This window comes from Limulus polyphemus, unplaced genomic scaffold (assembly GCF_000517525.1).
Source record: "Limulus polyphemus unplaced genomic scaffold, Limulus_polyphemus-2.1.2 Scaffold202, whole genome shotgun sequence".
Taxonomy (NCBI): domain Eukaryota; kingdom Metazoa; phylum Arthropoda; class Merostomata; order Xiphosura; family Limulidae; genus Limulus; species Limulus polyphemus.
In genome coordinates this window covers 414,541-437,294 of record NW_013665812.1, presented here as the reverse complement: position 1 = coordinate 437,294, position 22,754 = coordinate 414,541, and the positions used below count along the sequence as shown (strand labels likewise).

Below are 22,754 nucleotides of genomic sequence, written 5' to 3'. Positions count from 1 at the left end.
ACATATTACTTATAAATAATTTTGACAAAGTTCAAAATCACAAGAAACTTCACTAGTCATACAGATGAAGATTTCTTAAAGCAAAATGAATTGTTAACGTCGTTAGTAAAGGTTGTGTTTTTTAATATTAATTCAAAATGTAATAAAGAAATTGGCTATTGTATATAGATAATAATGAAATGTATTGCTGCTAGGAAACAAAAACTTTCAACTTTTATTCATTTTTGAAAAATCACATCCTAACACCGCAGCTTAGATTTACCGTAATTTCATGACTATAAAAACTACAATGACTCTCCTTCAATGTGTATACAAGTGCGTATTTACTTTCCCAGAACCCAAGAGCCAGAGATCGTGAGATCTAATAAAGCTACGGAAAAGCCATATATTTCCGGCAATAAGTATAAATACATGAGTTGAGCCACGGAAGTTGGTATTACAGTGGACGCGTTAGGCTACAAAGGCTTTATGTATATATATTGCCAACTCAGCTAAGTCAACAAGTGTGTGAAAACATCATCTTGGTTAACTGGTAGTTTACTGACACCAGGTGGAGTTCCCACATTAATGGGAAAGTGAGTCGTGAGAAAGTGTTCCAGAAAGAAAATATAAATAGTTGGTTAATGTTGTGCTTCATTTATAAGATAACTGATCGTTCTAATTCTTTAAGCGTAGAATGTAGATATAATGTACCAAACTCTATTATTTACTACTGCTACTATAGAATATTATTGACAATTACGTGACGTCGATACGTCTTCAAATAACAAATTTTAATATTGCTTGAACGTATAAATACAGAAGAGAGTACAATGTAATCATAAAGAGTTCAACCAAATAAACAGTTGGATTTACATTTTCTTTACATCCTTAGATGTAAAATAAAAATCTACTGTATGCATTTAGAGTAAACAGTGATTTCACAGAGCGCTCTACTAAGAAATATTTGTCAACTATATGCAATAAAAATCATTTATTCTGTTCTCAAGTTGGATCTTGATCCTATTATAACTTGAAGTGAAATAAGGACTTTTACAAGATACGTTTATTTAAATCTTACAATGAAATAAGGAACTTTACAAGTTACTTTTACTGTAATCTTACAATGAAATAAGGAACTTTACAAGTTACTTTTACTGTAGTCTTACAATGAAATAAGGAATTTTACAAGCGACATTTACTGTAATCTTACAATGAAATAAGGAACTAGTAAATGTCACTTGTAAATAATCTTACAATGAAATAAGGAACTTTATAAGTTACTTTTACTGTAATCTTATAACCTATCATATTTCTATCTATGAATAAAGAATTCTCTTACTTCTTATGTTATATAATTTGATAAACTGTGTAAATATATGTTTATATCTTTGAGCTTCGTTAGTTTATATCTTTTTAATTTTAAATAACACACATCAGTAGCATTTTGATATATGCAATTTAATATTTAATATACAGTATAAGCAGTGACCAATCTTTTGATTTGTTCGTAACATGATATGAATGTTATCATGCCTTTTCTGCTCTTAGCTCACTGTGATAGCTTATTTAGAAATGTTTTGCAAATCTTCTCCAAGTCTAGAACTTATTGTAAGCCTAGTACCAACCGTTTCACTAGAAAGCTTATAGTAAATGCTTTAAAGCTATGAGCTTTTCTTAAATATCAAGAAATCTCTATTTATTCATATAACATTTTGAGGAAATCAGTAATCATATTAATATCGCATAATTCATGCTTTATTTTCCTTATACTTTTCTCGTGTTACTACCAGCATGATAATAAAAAATGAGTATAAATATATATTGATACTTATTTAACCAATTATTATGACAGATTCCTTACAAAAAAACGAAGCGCAACTTACTGTTTACAATAACAAAAAAAAAATCACTAATTAAAGTTTATAATTTTATGACATATAACACAACAGTGATCATGAATTTGTAGCATAATTTGATAGCTTATTTTAAGAAATCTTTGTTTTTCTTACCGTCAGATGCTGGAAAAGCCATGCACGCATTATGTTAGTAGCAACTTTAGGAAATATTCCACGTTTTTTCTGTCTCTTCTTTCCTCTTTCATCATCGTCATCCTCTCCAGTACCATCTCCCGAACCTATACTGGCGTCCCCTGGTGATGAGAATGTAAATTCTAATTTATTATTCTTGTTAAGTACAAAATAAAATAACAATTTAACTACCTATTCTTGCATATTCAATGAAAACAATACAGTCTGTTCACCGATTAGATTAAATTAATTCCTTATCTGCATAACATTATATGCTTTAGATATAAACAGGACAAGGAATAGATTTTGACATTGTGCCGTTATTAATACCTAACCTCACACAGTTGTAATGATCAGTTTTTGGTGATACAAGGAACAGAAGTTTGCTTTTCTGACACTTTTATTCAGATATTTCATTCAGTGTGCAATGTGAGTGATTCAGTAAATCGAGCCCAAGAAGACGTACATGGCGATATGCATCTTCTACTTTACAGCTTATGTGTATGAGTCAATTTTAAAAACAATCATGAATATTGACTACATTATTTTATATAATACTTAAGTTATAAAATACTTACTGTTTTGTTTAAAACATTTTTACGTCCATGCAATTCAACAAGAACTTAAATATTATAGATTACCTGGAGAAAGCCTTCCAGTGTCTAAAATTACGCCGCTAAAATCGGTATTCGATAACCGTGGTGGTCACAGCACAAAAAAGTTCATTGTGTAACATTGTGCTTAACAACAAATACTTGGAAGAAACAATATAAAACAATAGGGAAGTACTACAAACTAAAGTATTACGTATTCTTAACTATACAGTATTTCGACAAGTACAATGATGTTGCTTTCTTGTGTTATCTCAGTTATGTAAGTTAAGCATAACTTTAAATATATGAAAATATCTTATCATTGTTATTTTCTATATTCCCGATTAGAACTGTAGTATTTATGATATTTTCAAGCTAGTTTTTTATAGATCTTTAAGTTACCCCTGAAAATATTCTCTTAATTTTCTGATATTCTTATATGCTTAGCTCTGGTAAATTATTACATTAAACATTTTTCTAATACCTGAATACGGATGTGGGTTTTCTACTTGGATGTTAGCGAACAAATCGTCTTAAACTTCAGAATGTCTAATTATATTTGTTCTCAACTGTTAAGTTAATCAAAGTTTAGGGATTTTACACTTATTCTTCAATCTTGAATACCGAACATATTCATAAATTTTAGTGACAAAACTGCAGTATGGAATGATTCAAGTTTGTTTTTTAGAAAAAAATAAATAATCCTCGTTGAAAAATAACAACAGTTCTGTAATGAGATCTAACTTTAATGTGTAACTACAATACAATCACGCATCATATGCACGCTATTTGTATCGATTTGAAAACAATGTTATATAGATTATAAAATAATGTACATTTTACCCGAAGGTTTTATAATCTAATGCACTGTAAAATTCGAGCATATTTTCTTCATTTTTGTCCAGTTCTTCAGGGAAAGAGCCTTCAATCATGGTTAATATACAAACAAAAGATTCAATCTTCAGTGATTTCCATTACTGTCTTTCAGCAATTTCAGACTGTATGGGAGACAATGATCGCAGTGTCAGTGAACATGTTGTCACATTTGGCGGCCATTAGGTCCAACAGTGGTAATCGAAACCTTTCACTTCTATTACTCCCACATAATACAGGAAATGAAGTTTGAATGACACTTGAATCAAGACGCTGACCCAAGGGGCTGACCTGTCCGCTAACATCACTTTTCTCAAGCAGAGATTCCTTTGGGAATTATTAACATTGATCAAGAACAAGAAACACTTTTCAAAATCTATAAAAACCTTTTTAGTTACAAAGCTGGATTTTTTCTCCAAATAATCGAATATGTTATTTTGGGTGCGAAGAAAGAAAGAAAAGCACTTTTTCACAACTATATTAACTGAGCATACTCACACTAACATGTGCAGGATCCGTGTGTATGCAACTATAGACACATAAATTCAATTATATATGTTCATAAATGTCTTTATTTCTACAGAATTTTTGTAAGACTTTTTACTGACCATATTATAACAACAAAAAATTAAACAGCTTAATTAAAATAATAACTGTCTGAATGATTTAAAACGAAGATTTTGTAAAACATCTATGTACAATGAAAAGGAATACAACGTTAAAATCATTACACAGTAAATAGTTAATAAAAACATGGACTTTCCCAAAAAGACTCTACATATTTTTCGGTGTCCTATGACATCATCTTCAGGAGTAATGGTAAAGGCATGGTTAGGACTTATAAACCCACATAATTATTTATATACCAATAATGCCATCTAGGCTTAAACTACCCAGAGTTACAAAATATCTGTACAGTACTTAATTATTTCTAGACTTGGACCAGCTTTCTTGTTTAATACGATATCTTTGGTTTTTTTTAATTTCAGTAGTTTCTCTGATATTTAATTCAATTTTAAATTCTATCTGTTTTATCAACTTAGTGTTACTCCAGTCTGTAACATATATTTCTGCCACATGTTCTGCTAATACCGATTCAATTATTTTCATTTTTCTACCGCGTTTTATGTTTTCCTTGATCCTGAATTTTAAATGTCTACAAATTTGGCCAATATGAACTCGACAGTATGCTTGTTTGTTTTCAAGTTAAGCACAAAGTTACACAATGGGGTATTTGTGCTCTGCCCACCACGAGTATCGAAACCCGGTTTATAACGTTGTAAGTCCGCAGACATACCGCTGTGCCACCTGGGGGGCTCGACAATATGAACACAAATACAAGAAATTTTGTAAATCCCACATTTATCTATTTCTTCTATTCTATCTTTTGTATTCGAGAGATAATCAATTTACAACGCGGAGAGAATGTTACACTATATTCTATGTACTTTTTCGTTATATTATCTATTCTTGTAGATAAACCTCAAACATATATTACACATATGGCAAGTCTTTGTTTTTAACAACTATTTATTGTGTAATGATTTTAACGTTGTATTCCTTTTAATTGTAAATAAAGAGCTGTTTGTTTTAAGATAAAACTGAGCCGATTACGAAATGAAGATATGAGCAATTTTAAAGTATGTAATGTAAGACTAACGTTTTAAATAAGAATCCATTTGTAACTTTATGACTTAACAACTTCCAAAACATGAATCGGAAAGATAGTTTTTATGGCAAGTGCATAATATCTTCAAGTAATCACAATAAATTTAAGAAATCTTTTATAAACGAGATCAAAAAGCGTAAACATCTTCCATTAGAAACCCTTTGCATATCAAACTTTGTCTGCTCATATCTTAGTGTAAGATGTTTCATACACTAAGATATGAGCAGACAAAGTGTAAGATGTTAGTGTAAGATGTTTCATACACTGTTTTCTGCTCATATCTTAGTGTATGAAACATCTTACACTTTGTCTGCTCATATCCTAGTGTATGAAACATCTTACACTAACATCTTACACTTTGTCTGCTCATATCTTTGTAAGATGTTTCATACACTAGGATATGAGCAGACAAAGTGTAAGATGTTAGTGTAAGATGTTTCATACACTAGGATATGAGCAGACAAAGTGTAAGATGTTAGTGTAAGATGTTTCATATAAACTTCTTGCATGCCTTCTCTGCTTTTAGGTTACTGTGAAGTCTTTCTTAAAACGCCCTGACTGCAAATCACGCCCTGACTGCTCTTAGCCCACTGTGATATCTATCTTCGAAACGCTTTTTATAACAAGCCTACGTGCTCATATCAGAAGGCAAAAAGTATTTATCGGTGGGAAATATTGTAAACTGAAAATTCTGCGAAACATTAAGTTATAGCATGCTCAATTTTGTTGACTTAATTTCTTTAATACCATTGACTACAATGTTTAAAATAAGTTTGATTATTACCATTTACTAGCAGAAACGCCGCCCTACGGGCGCCCGCTTGTACTAGTAATTACTAATCGTAGTATTCATACCTCATTGAAAAAAATTAGAAAAATGAACATGTTCTAAAAAAAAAGAATTTTTTTTTTGGGAAGAACTGCACGGGAAAAGCGTTTGGATTGTCCTATTAGTCAACATGATTCAATGTAAAGAGCTCAAGATTTTAATAAATTTTACTGATATAAACTGTAGTGTTTTTATATATTAAAAGTGGTATCTTTTATTGAAAATAATAGTTTTTTAAGAACTCAGTACTACATTTAAAAATTACATCAATAAAGATATAATCAAAACCTCACGTACAGTCCTAGTGAAAGTCGTGTTCTTGTTGTGGGGAGAATACTTTTATTTAAAATTGTGTTCTATTATAAAGAAAGGGTTGTTGCACGTACCACAGTTATTTTTCTAATTTTCTGAATCTTGAATAGCCAAAGTGTGAATTTTTTTTACGGATTTTTGTTTGTGGTGCCATTCAATAGATGGCGAAGGAGTTTTGGTTACATACATAGATACTGACATACACGCTACATCTATAAAAGCAATATTATAATTATGAGGATTGTTTTTCTATCGTTAGCTCAGTAACTTGACTTAGGACTAACACGAACCTTTTAGGCTGGCCAAAACGCTTGAGATATTATTAGTATAACGGTCCAAAATATCGTCAACAGCGGAGCACCCAACTGATGATGTAATGTAGAAACATTATTTTGTTGTATATTGATGTATGACTTTACGTACTCCCTATCGCATTCTTATATATAAATTTTCATTGAGTTAATTTATAAGTTAATATAATTAGCTTAATGTTTAGCAGAAGCTGTTAATAATTAAATCTTACATCGTTTCTCAACAGTATCTAAACTAAAATGTGAACTTTTGTAGGTGGACAATTTCTAAAGCTATTTTTATTTAAATATAACTTAAAATATAAATTCTATATTTGTCTGTTCTATAATTTATTATGGAAATAATGAAATTAATTTTAAAAGATATCTTCGTTAATATTACAACTGTATACACAAACAAAGGCCCGGCATGGCCAGGTGGTTAGGGCGCTCGACTCATAATCTGAGGGTCGCGGGTTCGAATCACACCAAACATGCCAACCTCCGCCTTTGCCTGGTCCCAAGTCCAGGATGAGAAAGGAGGAGGGTTGGGCGCGGGGCTAGCAACTCCACCCCGTAAAAACCAACCTGCTACAAGTAACTGCAACAACACCTTCCGTTGGCGAGGTGTTGTTGCGGCCCTATGCTCCACTGGGAGTTTACAATGATGAATTACTTTCACACTGTAAGCATTACGTCAGATTTTAGCAGAATTTTACGAAACCACTTGTCATTTCTAATACCTTCATACTAGAAAGAAGATAAGTAATTCAAGAACTGTTTAAGAGATTTATTAAAATGATTGTTGGGAGAGAAGTTGAAAGAAAGAAATCACATCTCGATTCAAAATATTTTTTCATCACAATTATATAATTACTGCATTATTTACGAAAAGCGATTGCCTCAGCATTCTCCCCTGATCAGTCCTACATGCATTTATTTCTAAGCTTTGTCTGACTGTATAAAAAATAATTACCGTGCATTAAAAAAAACAAGAGCGAGAATTTACACAAAAAAACTGAAAACTGGGTATAATTAAATTATGAGTAGATCGTCTTCCATTAGTTGTACTATTTGGGTAAAGGTAACCTTCTAATTATCAAGGCAAGTAAGATAGAAATAAAAACTACATCAAAGCGTTCTCTGATGTGGCAGTGGTGCCACATATAACATTATCTGTCTCTTTACTTATCGTTATCAAAAACAACGCAAACTTTAAAGCTAATTATTTCTTTACACTTGTCAACAGTGCATCATACATATATTATTGCAACTTAGAACTAGGATATCAATAAGTGTATAATATAACGATCGTAAATAATAATCTGTGGTTATTTAACAATGTTCGATAGCTGTGGGGGATAAGTTAGTAAATTGGATAGAAAAGTGGCTAAATGGAAGAAAGCAGAGGGTTGTTACAAATGGAGTTCAGTCAAACTGGATTAATGTTACAAGTGGGGTACCTCAGGGCTCAGTCTGAGGACCTTTGCTTTTTTATTTACATTAGTGACATAGATGAAGGAATGGTCAATAAATTACTTAAATTTGCAGATGATATTAAGGTCTTTGATGTTGCAAGGTCTGAAGAGGATGCTGTTGATTTACAAAAGGATTTAGATCATTTAGTGAGGTGGTCAAATAAATGACAAATGGGTTTTAATTGTAATAAATGCAAGATAATGCACGTGGGTTATTATAATCAGAATTATAAGTATAATTTGGATGTGGATAACCTTAATAGTGTCATGAAAGAAAGGAATTTTGGTGTAATAGTTGATCAGTCTCTTAAGCCATCCAAGCAGTGGACTGTTGCTAGTGGTATGACAAATAGGATTTTGGTTTGTATTTATAGCAATATTGAATACACGTTTAAAGAGCTTATAATTTCATTCCATAGGTCACTGGTTAAGCCACATTTGGAGTATTGGGTTCAGTCTCGGGCTCCTTACCTTAGGAAGGACACTGAAATATTGGAAAGTGTTCAGAGGAGGGTTAGTAGAATGGTGCCTAGGATGGATGGCTTATCATACGAGGAAATGCTGAAATCTCTCAAATTGTTTTCTCTTGAAAAAAAGAAGAGTTAGAAGGGATCTGATTGAGGTGTTTAAGATTGTAAAGGGAATTGATAGTGTTGATGCATCATCTTTGTTCATAAATATAAATTTTGGCAGGATAGGAGTCATCTTGAGCTAAGTTTTATTTTTCTAACAGGGTGGTTAGCCATTGGAATGGGTTGCCTTCCGATGTTGTGGAAGTAATAAATTTAACTGAGTTTAAGTGAAAGATTGATAAGTAAGTGAACGATAAGGGCTGATTTTAAGATTGTTTATAATATATTTATTAATAGTTTCAGTTTTGTTTAGAGGATGGGACAGCCGAGATGAACCAATAGGTCCCATGTTGTCCCCAAACATTATCTTGTGTTATAATATGTTTAGTTTATTTGTGCTGTCACGTTAATTATAAAGGAGTTAAGCTTAATAGTTTATAAGTTCATATCCTTAGAAATGTTCCACATAATTCTATAACTACCACCAAATTATATCAGTATCAGTTTTATTCCTGAAAAAGCAACGTATGTATCCTGAAATGGTTCCAGTTTTGTCGTTTTCTTCATTGAAATATACAGAAATATTAATTGCAACTTATCAGCTATTAGACAACGCTATTAACACATCCCTAATTTAGTTTTTGATTATTTAACATTTTAGAATGATGTTATATACAGGATGACTGAAAAATATTTTAACAAGTTTCTAAAGCAAAGGTAAGCAATTTTGTTAAATTAATTTCTGCACATCTTCTCTATAAATATTTATGCTTTAAAGCCCAATAAGCTGTCGCTGGAAAACTCTAGCAAGACTTTCTGAGTTTAGATAATATCCAATATTGTATCTAATAAGCTGTCAGTAGAAGATTTTAGCAAGACTTCCTGAATTTAGATAATATCCAATGCTGTATGTAATGAGCTGCCACTAGAATATTTTAACAAGACTTGCTGAATTTAGATAATATCCAATACTGTATCTAATAAGCTGCCACTAGAAGACTCTGACAAGAGTTTCTGAATTATAATATCCAATACATTATGTAATGAGCTGCCACTAGAAGATTTCATCAAGACTTATTGAATTTATACGTATAGTATTATGTCTGTACTTGATTCACAAAAACTCTCAACAAATGTTTTTACTTCTTAAGAAAATGAATTCCAGAAACGTTCCTTATATCGGGCGGAAAGTACTAGAATGACTTATAATTTTTGATAAATAGTGTTTGAGCAAAGCCATATTTGCAATATGATTCCTTTGATCTCAAAGAGGTAAAAAAGGTAAAATAAAGAAAAACGAAAAGAAGTTTAAATTGTGGTTCATGCTGGCTGAATGAAGAATTTCTACAGAAATTTAATTTAGATTTTTGATAATATTGCGAACGATTTCCTTGCTCTTCTAGTTTCACGAATAAACTCTTCTTAGATGAGAAATATTTTCACTTACACGACACATTTCTATTACAATTGGAAAAATAACAAGCCTTTCCAGGATTCGATAGATTCTTTATTTAGCTTGTACCATCTTTTTTGAAATGATGTCTTAAGACATGTCGAAACGCTGAATTAACCAAATAACGTTGTTTTTATGTAGACACTGATTAAGAATTATCTCAAAATCTGACACGTCTTCTACAATAACCTAATGATACATATATACAAGCCTTTTGAATAAAGAATGTTTTTCCAGTGTCCTTACCTGCTAATATGAGGCTAGTTATGTCAGTCTGTTTTATTTGTGACTATAGGATGATTTGTGTTTCCAACAGATAATCAAATACCACTGAGATCAAAATGTTAGTCGACAAACTGTAAATATTCAAGGTTTTTATGCTGTGGGAAACAATTATATGCCCCCTCCCAATGGCACAGCGGTAAGTCTGCGGGCTTGGACGCTAAAAACAGGGTTTCGATACCCGTGGTGGGCACAGCAAAAATAGCCCATTGTGTAGCTTTGTGCACAACAACAAACAAACAAAATATATAGTTTATGTGTGCTTTTCAAGGTGTTCAAAATCGCTTATAAAAACTATTATTTTAATCTTATATATTTTGGCCCAAATATCTAAACATTATAAATCTAAATAATCATAAATGTTTCAAACTAAACTATGATTTTGTTATTTTCAGATAATTATTGACATTTGAAAAAGAACTGGCCATTGTAAGAAATCCAACATTGTGTGACATAATTTTCTTTGTTTTCTTGATTTCTAGTTGACACCATCTTATTGTTCTTAAATATATATGCAACTTCTGACTTCATAAGTACGAAAATATGTTCTGATTTGTACACATTAACACTTGATTACACTTCTAACTAGTGATTCTTGTTTACATCATCTTAGTATATAGCTGAATAATGACTTCTTGAATAAGCAACAAAGCACTGAACTTTTGAAGTTCTCAGTATGCTCAGAATGGGTGTGCCCTAAAGCAAATTCTGCCTTCAGCGGATATCAGTATTACATAGGGTAATCCTGGTTTCAACTTTACCTGTCATCTGAGGATCAACATATTACGATCACCTAGCATGATGTAAACAAACGTAAAGGGACCGTCGTATTTAAACCTGTTCTGGTGTTATAAATGCGCCATGATGTCTATGAATATTTTAAGAGGTATAATAGAAGGTAGAAAATTATAAATTTGACTGCCAAATAACTTTCAACACTTTGAAACCTAGATTTTCTAATTTTATTTTGATTAGATGTTTACACAATCATGAGCAGGCTCTATACAGTATGATTTCAGAAATATTACTTTCCGTTTCTTCATCGAGGATATTAATACAGGTCTCTTTAGGACAATAACAAGGAACAGGCTCTTACAAAACAGCTGACTGCGGAGCCTTTTTTCAAGGTTTAAGGCCCATTGTTGTTCAAGGTTTACTGAATTTAGATGAAATAGAATGTTGAAAAGTTTGTATTCAAAATGGCTGCTGGCACCTGTTTGTTTTTAAATAATTTCAAAAATTATTTGTCCTTCCACAGATCAGATGAGATTGTTTTGAAACTTTCTACATCATTATTAAATAGCTGTATTGTAAGTTCCACATCCATAGCCCTATGGGTTAGATATTCATAAATCAAAAGTTTCCTGTCGGCCTTCAAGCTGGTTGCATTGTCTGACAACAACAGAAACACTTATGATAGTCTCAGGGCCCAGTAATAGTATTTCAAAATTTACTTGTGACGTAATTTGCAGATATCCAGATTCGTGGGTTCTGGTAAATAGATAAAAGACCATGAAGTAGATTCCTTAATAAACGGTATTACTCTGGCTTCAGATACCATGTAAACATAAGGGGCTTCCTTGATCAGGACTTTGATTTTCTTTTGAACATTTATATTATGAACTGTTAGACATTCCCTCTAGTTTGTTACGACTAAGAAGTTTGTGGACTAACAGAAACAACATGAGCAAGCAGGCCTGAAGATCTCCTTTCTAGTCATCTAATGTTCTACCAATGAATTCAGTAATGTCAACTTGGTGTAGGCATCTTACTCTTAGCGACTTATTGAAAGTAGTAATTTGAGTGAAAAGTGATGATATGGTTCCATCTTATTCAGTCATACCATCAGTTCCATCACCGTGAAATTAAATAAATGTGCTCCTTTTGGAGATATTTAGTTACTGCTTCAGTGTCAGTGGTAAAAGAGGTGGCATCACATCTGCAATTGTCTTTGACGTGATGTTTCAGTTTTTTTAGCAAGTGTTTTTAGTTTTACACGACCAGACACAGTTTTGTTCTTCTAGATTAGGAAGTAAATGTTAGTACGAAACATTTACTTTACTGTTTAAAAGCTGACACAGGATACTCAAAGTCACTAACACCCATCATTTTCACTGGTAGTATCACTTTTTAACTTTAGTTTGCAATAAAACTAGTTTTCTTTTTTATATAATATAACTTCAGTGTATAGCAAACAGAACTTCCTACCTAAAATTCTCAACCTTACATTGTATAACATACTTAGAATAACATTAATATATCAACCAATAAACACAGTATAGAAAAAAAAAAAGAGATCCAACCAGAAAAATAATATTCCAACATATTATTCAATCAGCATCAAGCCTACTTTTTCAATCCATGTATGAAAATAGACCTACCAAAAGAAGTAAGAATAATCTCCTATGGTAATCTATAATGTAAAAAAAAAAGAATTATAGGATATATTTTACATTGGTATGACTTATCTTTATGATAAAGATATAAACAGATACATTGTGCATGTATTTTGTTTATATTATTGTTATTTATAATAACGAGACGAATTTAAGCCATGCCTTTGCATGTTATCATAATCATACAAGCCAAGTGACAGTCGCTTAGTCAGTCGGTCACGCTCGATTTCTCCGAATTTCGTGAGTTACACCAGTCCAATTCCACTTTTTCTCCTATGATACTTCCTCTTTTCATTGCCCGTTCCAGCCTACCAAATCTGAATCCTCCAATACGCATTTGCAACTTTACCGCAAGTAAACATACATAATAAAAACAAAGGGCCTCCTAGCTTCAGGAAACTAAAGCCTATCATGAGCAATATCATCTTTACCTAGAGTGTCTCTTCCCAGCATCGATCATTGTCCAAGCATTCACTGATCACAGTTATTTTCTAATTACATCAGTTGCATTATTCCAATAGTTCCCTTAAAATCACATTTCTTGTAAATACTCGAACATCGTTCCAAAGCTTCTCTTCATAACAAACGACAAATTAGTTTCACTCATTGCTAAACAAATCCTTGGTATAAAAACTCCCTCCTCGACAGGATTTTATATAACAAAAAAGTGCCGAAATTTAGGAGCTATTTATACCTATGTTAGCGATTGAATTCAACTAAAATATAAAAGCCTGTCAGAAATGACGGGAAAACAAAACGTGCTTTACTTGACAGATAGCCCTTTGTGTAGCTTTGTGCTTAATTACAAACAAACAAAAGCTCAACCAAATAATAATACAGTGATATTATTAATTTTGCTGTAGTATATACTGAGTAACATAGAAATCTGGATGGCAACAGCAACATACACGCTACAAACTTGTTTTGAACAATCACAGAGAAATATACAAAACCCCCGGACATCAAACCGATATTGTTTATTGTTACCTATGGTTTAAAAAGGTATTTCGATTCATCATAAAACGAATTCAAGCAACTTTGAAAAAATACAGAAAGTTTTTCAGAAATTATAGTAAGAAGTCAAACGTAGTAAACAGATGATATAATTAGTTAAATAAAGTTTGCATAAAACATTTATATTTATCACAAGGAAACGTCAGGCTGCTCTAAAGATGATTGCAAGTCTATATGGACATTGAAATATTGAATTGTATGTATGAGAAAATATAACCAATTATCAGAAGTATAATTATTTTATAGGTTCATTTAAGTTTACCCAGTAAACAATAGTCTTGTTGGCTATGTTTCTGTTATAGTCTAACTCAAGCTAGAAGGTTGGACATGATATATGATTACGGAATATATAGTTTACGGTCCTGAGGGAATCTAGCAACTTTTTTTTGTTTATTACTAGTTGCATGTGATATGAATATCTATCCTAGTAACAGAATTAACTGTTTGTGAAAATAACAAGTTATTTCCACATGTATTTTACAAAGATACTACACGAGCCGGTTATATCACTAAAACGATAAAATCCGATTGCTTAGTATTTTTTCCCCTTTCTGTTCATAAGTAGATATATGAGCATGATATTTCACACCACATTCTACACGTACAGAACAAAACAAAAAAGCAAGCTACGCAAAATAAGACAAAATTCATCAAGATGTAAGTACACCAAGACTGAACTGAGTGGGTTTTAGTAGTTGAGTAAACTAAACTTTTATATTTTTAGCGACACATTCATTTCCATACAGTTCTTGTAATAGGATCCTCCAGATGACTTTAGAAAAACCTCAAAATCCTTATAATTCCCTGATGCATATAAACATATATTTTCACGTGCGTTAGGAACGTTCCATAGATTTTATTATAGGCTTCTCTTCTTTCTCTCAATGATTATAATAGTACTACTGTTTTCTCAACTTCAAGTAGGACTACTCACCATTTTCTCTCAAAAACAAAACTCATTATTGTTTTTACATTGTGAAAATTGTGTAATGTTTAAAAAGAACGTTATATAATCATAATGCTATATTGTTTTGTCAGTAATTATAAGTAACAAACACGTTTTCCCTTCACGTTTAGCACGCGTTTAGGGACCTTCAGTTGTTACTCTAAATGTTCTTGTCCCCGTGGTACATGTTTGTAAACTTGTGATAACTGAAATTTCTAAATGGTTCCTTTCAAGCAGTTCTTGTCTATATACTGTATTGAATTTTAGCACAAAAAACAAACATTTCATATTTTGCATATTACACTATTTAGACTTTAGCAGATATGTATATCTGCTGGATAAGAATATTCACGTTTACCACATCAATATATTAAGTCTAGAATTTTTACTTCTTTAATGTTAAAAATTCAAAAATCATTCTGCTACTTCACTAGTTCAAGAAACTTAAAGGTGAACGAGAAAATAACTTACATCACATTTGTTTATTTATATACTGCGTATTTGATAGAGTAAGTTGCTGAATGACAAACAGTTCTTAAGAACGTTCAACTGTACAATGAAAATATTTTCATAAACAATGAATGAGAGTTGAGGATTAAGCATAGTGAGTTATAAAGTCTTAAGCTGAAACTTTTATTTTGATTTTCTCTTCTATTTTGAAAATAATATCATAAAGAAAGTATCTCTGACACTTAGAGGGTTCTACTTTCACAAATTTATCTTGTACATTTAAAGTTAGATGATATTAAAATGATTTCATTGTTATTTTTTTTTCTAAGTTGTTTCTCTGGTAAGACATGTTGACTTTATAGCACGTTTAATATACTATTATTCTATACCTCGTAATACACTTGTTTTTGCATTTCCTTTCAATTTCTATTGACTTTTTGTTATAACAGGTCTAAAATGACTGAGAGTTGCATTTTTGTAAAGGCATAAATCTACTTTGACTAGGGACTTTTCTCGCCCTAAACATTCAGCAAAATACGTATTTAAAGTTTTAAATCCTCAATTTCGAAATCAATGCAGTAGCTATAATACAATACGTCAATTATCTAAGTATTAAACAAACCTTTTTTTCAATTTTATGTAAGCTTTAAACGCATAATGTTAAAAATCCAACTAAAGCAAGCCCGAGAGAAAGCTTCAATTGATCAATTGTTAAAGGTGTTGCAAACCAATTTGGTATATTTCGTACTTCAGTTCTTTCTTTAAGATAACCTATATGTTGAATAACGTTTAAAATCACACAGATTGTTTATTATAAGTCCAACAACGTAGTTGAATTCCGTAAAGTTACCACACAGGGTGTATGTAACAATGTTATCTTGAAATCCTACTTAAAGCATGCTCAGAAAATGTCTGGTTGTCAGCATATTTACATGTAGAACAAACTCTGTCCTCTCTGTTTCTGTTCCAACACCAGCAAATCATTTTTCATTGCCTGAAACATTTTTATATCAGTAAAGTTTTAAAACTATATCGATAACAGTTTCAGATAACATATACCAGTAACGTTTCTAGATGAGTAACAGTTCCAAACACAACATATCAGTAATGCTTCCATATCAGTAACAGTTCCAAACACAGCATATCAGTAACGCTTCCAGATCAGTAATAGTTCCAAATATAGTATACCAGTAACGTTTTTAGATCAGTAATAGTTCCAAATACAGCATATCAGTAATGTTTCCAGATCAGTAATAGTTCCAAACATAGCATACCAGTAACGTTTTTAGATCAGTAGCAGTTCCAAATACAGCATATCAGTAATGTTTCCGGATCAATAACAGTTCCAAATACAGTATATCAGTAACAGTTCCAGGTACCGTATAAGAAAAACGTTTAGATAAATTGTAGTTGCATACATATTTTTATATCAGGTTTAAAGTATTTTGTAAAGTATAAACTTCTTGAATATAGAATATACAGAATATAAAATACGGTAGTTCAAATACTTAGTTAATTAAGACATATTTTAATTTTTGCTTTCGATTCTGAAGTTTATTAAACTACGAACATTTTTTGAGAGACTGGTATAATTTGAGATTCCAAGGTAAGCATTTTCTTGAAAGAACCAATAAAGTATAAAGCCTACAGTGAAGAAATTGGATTTTACATTGTATGTTTCCATCACTTGCATGACTTCTACGTACATGTAACTAGAAAGTATTCTCAACCAATACAATCAATAACTCAAATAATTAAAACAACTTCTTGGTAATGAGTATAAAATGTGTTCCACAATTTCCTCTCCCTTCTTCCCCAATAAACTACTCCTCACCTTTGTAACAGGCCATTAGATAATGACTAGTGTGTGCCAATTACATATAGAAATAATGTACAAAGATTCACGTGCTTAGGACAAATGTTCTCAACTTCTTTTCAAGCTTATGTTACTCATTATGTTTTGGAGGGCATAGCTGACGTCACCATATCTGCCAATCAGCAACAATCCCGACACGTCACAGTTAAGACTAACTAGGACCTACCAGCTGTACGTATTGCCTGTTGAGTGTTCATGGGCTGAACAGTTTGTTCGTGCCAGAAATACCAGAAATCCAACAATAGAACATTATTGCTAATAACATACACCCATTCTCACCCCCTTCTAGAAAAGAACGAAACGATTGAAAGGCCTTTTTTGTACTCATAATGATCACTATATTCAATTATCGCCTCCCACTAATTTTCGGAGTCTCTGTGGAGCTTTTGTTGATGAGACGATATTCTGTGCGAGTTTTCGAGCAGTCACATCCTCACCTAGTAGTAGATATAAGTGTCATTATCTCAGTATTCTCGACAGGAGCGATGGTGTGGCGGCAGTTTGGTTTTAGATGTGGCGGACGTCCCTCCGTCTTTCTTGATTGGATTATTCATGCACAATTGATCAAGAAAAGCAGTACGCACGAGCATTGCCTCTGTTTACTGCATCTAACAAATCTGCTTAGCCGAGGAGCATTGAATCCTTCAAACCATCCATTTGATCCGTTGATCCCATACCACAAGCAAAGCTAACAGAAGCTGTTCTAAAGACTGCTATTACTACCAAATTCTCACAATCTGCAGGACAAAAGCTTGAATAACATTCATTGTCAGAGGTTGCAGTTTGGGCAGACACTTAGAAAAAAAACTTACTGGATAAAGGGGATAAATTTTATATGTATAGATTGTCTTATTTTGTTCCACTACCAGAAAAAAAAGGAAAAATAAAGCTATTTTGAAATCAAGTGAAATAAAAGTAAACCATTTACCGCAAGACACAGATTTTGTGTTTTATAATAACTTAATAAACTACGGAGATTTAATCTACAACATGGCGAGTGCATGAAGGGCACATCGCTTTAGTTTGATTTCTCTAATGTACTATAAGAAGATTAGTTGGCGAAGATGAATCAGAAGTTTCAATGCTTGAATAGACCAAACTGAAATTTATATATCTATAGATCCTACAATCTAAACATTATAGTCTTAATTAATATCTATCTTTTATATAGCCACTAGTTATGACGAACTATGTTAAACTCTCTATATAGGCTTTAGATAGGCTTCATGTTTGGGAGTTTGTCATTGAATTCAGAGCATGTAGCTAAAAAATGCAAACCTCAGGAAGAATCTTACATCTTACTTACAGTCGTAGAAAATCCTACAGAATCCCTCTAACCTGATATAAATAAACTAAGAATTAAATATTTAAAAATATTGCTAACTTAAAGTTTTAATTCAATACAAATGAAAGTAATTACCATAAGTAACATACACATTTAGAGGAAAATTGAAAATCGATGAAAATAAAAAAAAACACAATAAAATATAAAAATATGTTCTTCCGTAGTAAAGTAAATAGACGTTTTTGAGAAGGAAAAGGTGGAGCTTATACCGGAAAATATAAACTTACATGCCATTCCCGAGTTTGATTCTTCAGGTACACCGGGGTCTATAAATGTGAGACAAAAACAAGAAAAACTTTGGTTTTGCAACTAATTATGTTATACTAACATTCAAAAGTGGTCAATCGCAATGGTGAGCACTATCGATAGCAAAACATATTATTGTTTGTTACTTTACACGCTATAAAATAAACGTTCAAACGTAGAAAAATGGAAACAATCTTGATACTGAACATTTTGTAATCTTCAGAAATATTTAGTCATTGTATGCAAAAAAAATAATATTAGAAAAATAACATTTAATGCCTTCGTTAATGTTTTGAAACATTTTAGTGTTGATGTAAAGCGTAAAGTGGATACAACAATAGTTCCTAAATACTTGTATTATTATGAAGAAACAGTTGAGTTGTGGGTGTTGGTACAAACTACATACAACGGCACTTTCTAAATACTTGTATTATTATGAAGCCAACACCCACTACTCAACTGTTTCACAAAGTGCTGTTGTATGTAGTTTTACATACTTGTATTAATATGGAGAAACAGTTGAGTAGTGGGTGTTGGCACAAAGTGCATACAACAGCACTTTTTAAGTACTTGTATAATATTGAGAAACAGTTGAGTAGTGGGTGTTGGTACAAAGTGCATACAATAGCGCTTTCTAAATACTTGTAGTAACATGTAGAAATAGTTTTGTATTTAAAGTGAGTACAAAGTGCATACAACTGCAGCATGTGTATTAATCAGTAGGAGAGTCCAAGTATAGAAATAAGGTGCTATGTTGTAAGTTTATTTTTACTAATACAGAAAGCACGATGAAAAAATTCTGCGACCATGCTGTATTGTTCTTTTCAATAATTCACAAAGTGTGTTGTAGGAATGTATTACAAGTGCTGTATACAAGTATGACAATGATGAAGCCTTGCATTCATAAAATATAGAAATCATGATGAAAGAACGTGTAATCATATTGTAGCCTTGCTTTTACTAACACCAAAAGCGGGTTGAAGAATATTTGATCATGTTGTAGCCTTGTGCAAGATTTAATTTAGCTGGTTATTCCAAGATGTGTATTAACTTCACATAAAACATCATAAATAAAACTGTAATCCAGCTGCTTCAATGTACATCAATACACTGAATTAAACCTATCTCAAGTTATAACACACACACTATTCGAACCTTGAATAACAATCAAACATTTATAGTAATGAAGCTCAATACACTTTAATAAAGGTGTAATCTACAAAAACTGTGTATGTCAAACAAACCTAATTTAACAACATTAAGATAACTGAAGATAATTTATGTTAAATTAACATCTCTAACACCAAGTCACTATAAATGGTTAACATACTGTGTTTTTGTTACTTGTTATGCATTTGCATTACATAATAAGATATTGTTTAAAATATATTTATTAAATAAACTTGTGAACATTTCATTATATGTGGCTTTTGAATATATTATCAGTGTGTGTGCTGTACCTATATTATGAAGATATTAGCAGTGTGCGCTGTATACACATTATAAAGATATTAGCAGGGTGTGCTGTATCTACATTATGAAGATATTAGCAGCGTGTGATATATCTACATTATAAAGATGCTAACAGTGTGTGATAAATCTACATTAGCAGTGTGTGCTGGATGTACAATGTACATTATGAAAACATCAAAACTGTTTAGTATGCCTACATATTAATACTGTGAAAATGAACTATAAGAAACTTTGTTCAGCAGATAGAAGAACAACAAGTAGGACGAGTGTAAGAAACTACGTCATTTATAATCAGATGCAATAAAGAAACTGATTTTGCATACTATAGGTTGAATAAATTGCGCGACACTACATGTACCAGGGCGTATAGTTTGAGCTTGAATTCTCCCTTTTTTATAAATATATTGTAAGCTCTTTAGGTGAGTTACTTATATGTTGGAATTGTTCTTAAGGTGTTAGGTATGAATACTTAACCCAAAAAATGGCATACATATATGTTATAGATCGTTCATGAAGTTATCAAGCAGAAAAAACATGTGCACTGCTGAATGATGCACTACACAATAAACCCTGCGATATCTAGTCAACAAACATATGTTTTTAGAATAGCTCTTCCTATATACTTGCCCTCCAGTGGCACAGCGGTATGTCTGCGGACTTACAACGCTAGAAACCGGGTTTCGATACCCGTGGTGTAGCTTTGTGCTTAATTAAAAGACAAACAATCCTATATACTCAGTTAAATATCGTAATAAATAACCTTCAGGAACTAAGAACTTGGGTTTCTTAGTAACCAACATACATCAAATATTTTGATATTGAGGCCACTAGTTACTAAAACTCGTAATAATTATGCACTTAACCTGGTGGATAACTAACGGTTAGTTAACAGTTTCTTACTTATACATCCAGATTGCTACAAACAGTTTCGTCATCTAGTCCATAAAAGTAACTGTTTTATAAAAATGACAAATTATCATCTCTTGAAAATATGTCAACAGAATTTAATAATGTAGAATAAATCTCAATTGTTTTTAACAGGATTAACAATCACAACAAAGAAGTAATATATTCATGACGTAACGTTAAAACCACCCAAATGATATTGTTGTTATACGTGTTTATATCTAACTACCAGTTAGAGGCTCAGATTTAAGAACAGGGCATGCAGGCACACATAGTAATATGGAAAGCTAATATCTTAAGGAACACTGTCAATACTCTATGCGTGTTAATGTGCCGTAATGTTATTGGCCAAATAACAAAGCATAATTAATGTTCTCTCTGTGTGATGTGTATCGGAGTTTAATTTGACGATCCTTGATAAGTATATAAATGGCCGAAAGAACTTCAAACTACGTTTGTCGTTAACCAGAAACAGACATCAAAAGTCTGAAAAAAACAACGTACTCTGATTAATCATAACATTGAGAAATTAGCTCCAGAATACCCTGTTACGAGATTCTCTTTTCGTTGTCATTAAGTAAAAGCACTTTATTTTTTCTTGAATCAAAATTTCTGAAGCGCGCTTTCTTATTATGTGATTATTGCTGAGTATATATTTGCACGAGGTTGTAGTAGTAATTCATTATACAAGGAAGGAAAAACCAGGCACACGGAGTGCCTCCATTTATGTAACAGGATGTGTATATATATATATATTCAGGCTTTATAGAATGCGTCCTGTTATGGTGAGAGGGTTGTCTCCTACATTCACCCCTCCATGATCGAGATACGATCCACTCAGTTTATGACGTAACGTCAGTATATAATTCACAGCTGTCGACGTCCCTCATACAATGTTTCTCTTCTCAGAATACATTCCATATTCTGGTCATCAGAAAATATAAAGATACAGAAATCGAGAGTGTCTTCTAATAATAAACTAGCCAAAGATCGTGATACTTCAATCCGTTCTAAACTTTCAAGCGCTTTCGTGACTTCATTCTATTATTGTGTTATAAAAATTACCTCTAGGCGGCAGCCAATGATTCTTTTACAGAGAATAATAGCTTTGATGCTTTTATATGTATATATTTTTTTATCGTCACTGATTTTTCATAAATAGTCGTGCATATTTTCACTAGTGGAGATTAACAGTGGCATATATTTTTCTTAAGCAATAAATTGTCAACCACCTTATACTAATTTAAAAAAATCACAATAGCATCTTATTACTATGTTAAAAATACGCAATACTCAAAATAACTTTCTCATCTGTTTTTGAAACATATGCAAACACTAAAAAATGGCAATTAATTGTTAGTATCAAAACGCAATGATACCGAAGCAATTACGATTCTAAACAGTTGACGGTTAGCCTCGAAAAATAGCGCTTTGATTCTACTGAAAAATATAATTCACATAAAACGCATGCACTGGTTTAAAAATAGATTTAAAACATTTCAAACGAAAATGATGTTGAATACGACTTAATAGATTTATTAGACCCGTTTTTCTTAGATTGTAATATATATATATATGTCCCCCAGTGGCACAGCGGTATGTCTACGAACTTCCAACGCTTGAATCCGGTGGGCACAGATAGCCCATTGTGTAGCCTTTGTATTTAATTATAAACTAAACAATATATATATATATATATATATATATTTGGTTGGATATGTGGAATTATGTTCATATATTTT

At 31.8% G+C, this 22,754-nt stretch overlaps 1 protein-coding gene across 2 annotated transcripts in view; it reads right to left on the bottom strand.

The window, feature by feature from the left end:
* Positions 1-22,754, bottom strand: part of LOC106478350 (homeobox protein Meis1-like) — a 193,703-nt gene that overhangs the window by 57,466 nt on the left and 113,483 nt on the right. The window contains exons 8-9 of one of the 2 annotated variants that reach the window (XM_022381943.1): positions 18,615-18,653; positions 1,992-2,131 (exon numbers count right to left, since the gene is read on the bottom strand). In XM_022381943.1, the coding sequence (XP_022237651.1) occupies positions 1,992-2,131; positions 18,615-18,653 (179 nt within the window). The remainder of the gene's footprint in view (positions 1-1,991; positions 2,132-18,614; positions 18,654-22,754) is intronic. The other variant, XM_013938890.2, reaches the window with a different exon arrangement.